The sequence below is a fragment of the Chiloscyllium plagiosum genome, unplaced genomic scaffold, assembly GCF_037043375.1.
Source record: "Chiloscyllium plagiosum isolate Xiang-an unplaced genomic scaffold, Cpla_swu_hap1 HiC_scaffold_11, whole genome shotgun sequence".
NCBI classification, from domain to species: Eukaryota; Metazoa; Chordata; class Chondrichthyes; order Orectolobiformes; family Hemiscylliidae; genus Chiloscyllium; species Chiloscyllium plagiosum.
Window position 1 is genome coordinate 59,497,390 of NW_028270149.1, and position 7,536 is coordinate 59,504,925.

Consider the following 7,536-nt stretch of genomic DNA (forward strand, 5'->3'; position numbering starts at 1 on the left):
GCGTAGTTAGAAAGGAAAAATCTTGTTTGACCAAAATCATTGAAGTGTTTGAAGACTGTTACAAGGGTAATAGTTTGTTTTTACTTTCAAGAGTCAGGGGAAAATATAAGGATGAGGGGCCACAGTTGTATGCAGTGTATAATAATAAGGATCTAGACTTCAAAGTCAATTATACAACTTCCATCTTCTTGTCAGTCAGAAACTGGGTGTACCTGTTGGAGGTGTGTTGGATCCCCATGCACTGACTACATGATACTTGCCCAGAACATTTTTAAACTCCCATTGGGAAAATTGCCCTACATTTGACACCCTCTGATAAAGTCCCCAACTCTAATTTAGAGTTGAAGACTTCAGAGGGTTCTGACTTACCTCTTGTAGTATTACCCTGGAAATGTTACAGATATCAAAACCTGCACTAACTCCAGGCTAACTATATAACTGACTCAATTAAATATTCGTATCGACCCCAACCACTGCCTCCAACACATGATCCACTTTACTATCTCATTCACTTACCTGCCCGTATGCCACCTACCACTGTTCTTTGGACAATCATCATGAACTTATAACATTTACTTGTTTCTTTCTCCACAGTTTTCCAGCCTTATCTGTCTTTGCTGCAGATCTCCAGCATCCATAGTATTTTGATTTTACTTTCTTGTAAGACCTTAACTATTTTGTGAGATAATGGCAAAAATAGCCATTTATATCCCATTCTGAACTAACTACCACAAATTTACCATTACTATCCTTGAGGACATACACTGAATTCCTATCAAGCAACATATTAAATTTAAACTCCATGCTTGTTTTAGCATTAATCTTATGTTTGTAATCTCCTCATGATTTGTGTATTCGCTCACTCTGACTAGCTTTTGAGGAATGTTTTTCTCTCTTTATACCACACTGATTCTGGAACCATTAAGCCTGCCCTCTGGAGCTCCTCGGCTAACTCGGTGTGCCACTCAGTCTTGAATTTCTCCAGTCAGAACTGTCATAATGCTCATTTAGTCAGATTTAATTCACCAGACTGTTGCTCCTAATTCCTTCTTCCATTGTCAGCATCCACTTTCCTATCTGATTCCACGTATGAAGCCTTGCAGCAAGTTTTTCACTAAAGTTGCTAATTTAATGCAGGCTCAAAGTTCTAGCTTCTGTTTTCAAATAGCATGGTGATCCTACTGAGTACATAATTTGTAGGTGCTTCGTGAGGACAGTTATTTAGCCTACTGGCACTCTGGCTGTTGTTTGAATAACGGCTATGTCAGTAAGTTGCTACAGGATGTCTGGCACCTTTAGCTAGTGAAGGAACATGTTCCAAGAGAAAAGGTATTCAGAAAAAATTGAGGTCACTTTTTTTTTGTCCATTGGTTAAAAACATTATTTGATATATGATTAATTGCATCTTTGTATTGAACCATACAAACCAGAACTTTTAGAAGTGTAAGCATAATTATAGAATAGATAATAATATAACTGATGGATTCAAAATTGACTCTGTATTTTTGCTTCATTATGTCCTCCATTCACCCACACATGAAGAATGACTGTGTATGTAAGCTGCATGAACCTGATAGCCAATTATTTCACCTCCCATTTAGAAGAGAGAGTCTAGAAAATGTTGAGAACCTTCTATATCTTGGCAACCACCTCTTTCAAAAGATCACCATTGTCAAGAAGATCCAACACTGGTTTAGCTATGCCAAATCGACCTTCTACAGATTATGGCAATGAGTGTCTTAACAACAAAGACCTTTGTAAATCAATTAAAGTCCTGTACAGTTTTATTGTCGCTGCATCGCGACTGCAGTGAGACCTGGACTGAGTATAAGTAAGCCACTAGAAAAATTCCATCAGCAATACCTCTACCTTTGCTGATCCTTTAGATTAATAACACTCACATCACACAAATGCCAGGCAATGACCATTTCCAATACGAGACAATGAAATCAGTGCCACTTGACATTCAGTGGTGTTACCCTCACTGAATCTCCCAGTATCAACATCCTTGGCAATACCATTGACAGAAACTCAATTGGATTTGTCACATAAACACAGTGGCAACAATAACAGAAATACTGTGGTGAGGAACTCATCCTCTGACTCCCCAAAGCCTGTCCACGATTTACAAGGCACAAGTCAGGAGTGTGATGGAATATTTCCCACTTGCCTGGATGAGTGCAGTTCCAACAACACTCAAGAAACTTGTCTATCCAGGACAAAGCAGCCTGCTTGATTGGCGCTGCATTCACTCCCTCCACCATCGATGCTCAGTAGCAGCAGTGTGTACTGTCTACAAGATGCATTGTAGCAATTCACCAAGGATCCTCGGGCAGCCCCATCCAGACGCATGACCACTTCCATCTAGAAGAACAAGGGCAGCAGATAAATGGAAACAGCACCACCCTCAAATTTCCCTCCAGGTCAGTCACCATCCTGACTTGGAAACATATCACCATTCCTTCATTATTGCTGGGTTAAAATCCTGGAATTCCCTCCCTAAAGGCATAGTGGGTGAATCCACAGCAGGTGGACTGGAGTGGTTCAAGAAGGCAGCTTACCACCACCATCTCAAGGGCAACTAGGAGTGAGAAATAAATGTTGGCTAGGCCAGTGATGTCCACTTCCCACAAAATGATTTTAAAAAAAAATGTTAAATTTGTTTTTTGGAAGGAAATGCTACTATTTGCAGAAAGAAAAAAAATCTTTGGTATTAATATGTTTGTTCTGAAAAATATTTGAATGTATAAGATGCATTGTTATGAAAAATTTATTGATATTAGTTACGTTACTTTCAAAGTTGCATTGTTTTCCCCAAGGTAACAATTTTGAGACAAAGATAGAAAACAAGAATGGCACTTCAAGTCAGTTCCTACAAATAAGTGATAGCACAAGCACTACCAGAGTGTTAAAGCAAAAAGCAAGGAAGAAGAGAAGGGGTGATGGCAGACAGTGGCATACAGGTAAGTGTAGTTGCTCATTGGGAATCAGTGGGCTTTATCTGTACCATTAAAAGCAAATGTTCCAGTCCAGTTTCTTTTCTCAGATTTCAATAAGAATTAATGTTTCAAAGCAGACTGTACATTATCAAAAACCGGTACTTGCTCATTGGACTTGACTCTTAAAATAGTAAAGGGTTTATTAAACAAATAGATAAGTAAGACTTAATAATGTGCATTTAATAGTCCAGAACAATATGACTTAATTGCAACACCTAACTGAGGTTGAGTCTGCAGTAAATGACGAGTGTGAGAAATGTAGAGGAATGCCAGCTATAAAGTACGTAACCTTAAGAAAGAATGTAGTCTATAGATGGAGGTAAACAGGGCCAATCATTCATCTGTAAATTCAACTTAATAGGTCATTTATTGCATCTCTCTGTGAGAGGGTATACTTAGATCCATCTTTGTAATCTGTATCCTGTGCGTACATTGAGTATCTCACCAAGTGCAACTACTTTTCACAAGGAGAAAATTAAGGAAGGTTGTCTTCAAAAGTTAGTTATCCATGATGTCTGATATTGTGGCATTGTCCAAAAAGCATTTTCCGCATTATTGTACAGTATACAAGGCATGCCCCTTGAAGGCTATCAATTTAACTACTCCAGCTGGAAAAACTTTCATTGGTATTTCTTGCATTTTCTTATGTGTCTGTAAATGTTTCCCATGGGATCTTTGTCAACAAACTTAGCAGATTTATGGCCTTTGTCTAAGGTACAGTAATGGCTGTTTTTAACTTCTTTTGGATGCAAAAGGATTTCTTCCTCTTCCATGCAGCAAAATTAGATGTGATCACAATATGGTCAGGGAATTCAAAAACCAGCCCATTTGTAGGTTAGTTCACTTTAGAGCAAATTATTTTACCTCAAATTTATAGATCCTAGAATCCTATCAGTTGTTTAGTCTATTTTCATTTTTCAAGCAACAATAATATAAAGATTGTATTCACTTTGTTACATGAAGGTGAAGAAAGCTTGCTCATTAATTTTTTTCTTGTTTTTAAAGCTGTCATCATAGGTCCTGATGGACAGCCCATAACAGTATACCCATGTCACATCTGTGGAAAGAAGTTTAAATCGAGAGGTTTTCTAAAAAGGCACATGAAGAACCATCCTGAGCAGACAACTAAAAAGAAGTATCAGTGTACAGACTGTGACTATACAACAAATAAAAAAGCAAGTTTTCATAATCACCTGGAAAGTCACAAGCTCATCAACAAAGGAGAGAAAACATATGAATATAATGAGTATGGAAAACGATTTGCTCAGGCAGGAGTGGTAACTGCTCACAAACTGGTCAGTAGGGAGAAAGAAACTAAAATGCATAAATGTAAATTTTGTGATTATGAGACAGCTGAACAGGGTCTTCTCAATCGCCATCTATTGGCAGTGCACAGCAAGAATTTTCCACACATCTGTGTGGAGTGTGGAAAGGGATTCCGTCATCCATCAGAACTCAAGAAGCATATGCGAACTCACACAGGAGAGAAACCATACCACTGCCAGTACTGTGAATACAGGTCCGCTGATGCTTCTAATCTGAAGACCCATGTGAAAACTAAGCACAGCAATGAGCTGCCATACAAATGTGACCACTGTCCTCAAACATTTTTGGATGACAAAGATCTGCAGAAGCATGCCACTTTATTTCAGGCACACAGGACACATCAATGCCCACATTGTGACCACAGAAGCTCCAACTCTAGTGACCTTAAACGTCATATCATATCTGTACACACCAAGGAATTCCCACACAAATGTGAAGTATGTGATAAGGGATTTCATCGTCCATCAGAGCTGAAGAAACACATGTCAACTCACAAGGGTAAAAAGCTTCATCAGTGCAGGCACTGTGATTTCAAAATTGCAGATCCTTTTATACTTAGCCGCCATATTCTTTCAGTCCATACTAAGGACCTTCCTTTTAAATGCAAAAGGTGTAAGAGAGAATTTCGGCAGCAAAGTGAGCTTAAGAAGCATATGAAGACACATAGTGGCAAGAAAGTTTACCAGTGTGAATATTGTGAATATAGTACTACAGACGCTTCAGGCTTCAAGCGTCATGTAATATCTATTCATACAAAGGACTATCCTCACCGTTGCGAGTTTTGCAAAAAAGGCTTCCGTAGGCCATCAGAAAAGAACCAGCATATAATGCGGCATCATAAAGAGGCTATAATGTGACGCACAGACAGGAAAATGTTTTACGCAAAATTTAGTAACACAATTAATTGGCACAGCTCGTGAACTGTTTCTCCTGGTCTCAACTTGAATGTTGTTTCTCAACCTACCTTTCATTCTTTGTATTATAAGTTTTTAAAAGGTACAAAAGTTGGGAAGAGGAGTCAGTTGTACAAATGTTTTGGTTTCTTCACACAATCTGACTAGTAGTATTCTGGTTTGCCATAATTGTGAAGCCATTCTGCGAGTTCTGTGTTCTTGACAACTTGACTCAAGTTTAATTCACATGCAGTTGAAAAATATTGTATTCTATGCTATTCTGTGAAACTCATAATTAGATCCTTTAAAATTGTTTCCATTTCATCGTTAATCCTGGTAAATATCTGATTCATGGGACAGATGTTAAAAATCTATTTTTAACTTCTTTTAATTCAAAATAAACCCCAATAGTGATTTTTAACAAATAGCCCGGCAAGTGCAGGTACAGCCCAATTTCCAAAAAGCTTAATGAAAAGACTGGTTCAATGGATGCAATGGAACTCCTTTTGATTCACTCCTTACAGTTGCTACAGCTTCCTACAGACTTGTATTTTACCAAAGCAAATGTAGCTCAATGTAACCAATGTGGATCTGTGCCATACCGTTGAGAATTGGACTGCTTTCTCTTATATGGCATGTGTGATTCTGTGCATCCCTTTTCAAATACTTTTAATTTGCATATTATAATATGGGAGTACTTTATGAATCAAGCAAGTTGGTTCAGGGCTATTTAATCGATACAAATCTTGTTTTGACATTGTTATGCATATAATGTATAAGAAGTGGTATGATGGATATAGTTTTTTTTAGCTGGTTACTGCTCACACATTAAATGGTTGTTCACTTTGTGAATTTTTAACTTTATTCATTGTGTTGTGGTAGTTCTTTTGTGTTTTTTCAAATGTTGACAATTTTTGTTTTGCACCAGATGAGAATCAGTTGCTCGAGAATTCAAAATGTTCTATTTCCAAAATTCAAAATGTTAATTTAGTAATGCCTCTTAGATTAAAAAAAAACACGTGTTTTATGTGACTGTAAAGGTTGTACACTCTGTAAAATAAGAAATCTTTTGTCACTGTTCTGTGGGATTACTATTTCTAAATGTTCTTAATGTGATGAGTAAATCAATAAATTGCATCTGTTGCACTGAAAGTTACTTCATTGTCAGTTCTACAAGTCCTGGCAGCCCAGCCACACATCAATTTTTGGAAATGCTTTCCAAACAATTGTATTCCTTCATTATTAATTTATTTAATCCTGTTGACTGCACTGCTATTAGAACAGTAAAGGTAAAGTTGCTATAGTTCTAAAGGAGCATAGAGCTGCTCTCAGAGAGAGTGAGAGTTTAACCTGAGGGTAAGGTGGGACCTTATTTGTAACCTCAGCCAGTGTAGGAATTGCACCCATGCTATTGGGATCTCTGTACATCACAAACCAGCCATCCAGCCAACTAAGCCAGACACCTCCCCACTCTCTGAAAGATTACATCTTTTATGTTTACAAATTATACAATAGGCTTTGTGAAAGTCAGAGAAGCCATCAAAATGGACTAAGCCAATGTGCTAAGCACTCTCAAGTATTTAGCTGGGCACTTAGCTTAGTAAAGTAATTTGCTAAACTTAGATCCACATTCGCAATTTAAAAAAAAAATCATCAGCATTTATAACCCTCTTCTTGAATGAATGTTGTGAATAAAGGGCACCTAATATTGAAACCTGAGACTCCTACATGTAATCACTCTATTACTATCCCCTACTATCTCCTTCAATTTGTGTTTTGTTGTGTCGTTCTTCAGTCCGTTTGTTACCTATCTTGTCATTTCAACCCTATTGTGCAAACTTAATTTCCTCTCAGATGGTACCTTATTGAAAGCCTTTTGAAAATTCAAGTCAGTGAAATTTATTGACTGTCCTTGAATCATCAGTGAAGGCACTTGATCAGATTTGTGAAACAATTTTTTTTGAAGTTGTGTTGGATATCCTTTTATAATTCCATATAGTTTGCATGTGTGTTTATAGTACCCTAATGATATTTTTGAGGAGAACGTGATGTCTGCAGATGCTGGAGATCAGAGCTGAAAATGTGTTGCTGGAAAAGCGCAGCAGGTCAGGCAGCATCCAGGGAACAGGAGAATCGATGTTTCGGGCATAAGCCCTTCTTCAGGAATGAGGAAAGTTTGTCCAGCAGGCTAATGATATTTTCCCTTGGCTGTACACTATAGAAATTTGACTCGCTAGTCAATCCCATTTTGAATAAGGGGGGCAGTATGTGCCCTTTTCTAATCCTTTGACATTTGGCAGGTCGGGGTGGCACACCAG

At 37.8% G+C, this 7,536-nt stretch overlaps 1 protein-coding gene across 2 annotated transcripts in view; it reads left to right on the forward strand.

The window, feature by feature from the left end:
* Window positions 1-6,374, forward strand: part of LOC122557157 (ZFX family zinc finger ZNF711) — a 58,024-nt gene extending 51,650 nt beyond the window's left edge. For both annotated transcript variants that reach the window (XM_043704526.2, XM_043704527.2), the window contains 2 exons: window positions 2,820-2,963; window positions 4,005-6,374. In XM_043704526.2, the coding sequence (XP_043560461.1) occupies window positions 2,820-2,963; window positions 4,005-5,182 (1,322 nt within the window). In that variant the 3' untranslated portion in view covers window positions 5,183-6,374. The remainder of the gene's footprint in view (window positions 1-2,819; window positions 2,964-4,004) is intronic.
* Window positions 6,375-7,536: the final 1,162 nt, after the last annotated feature.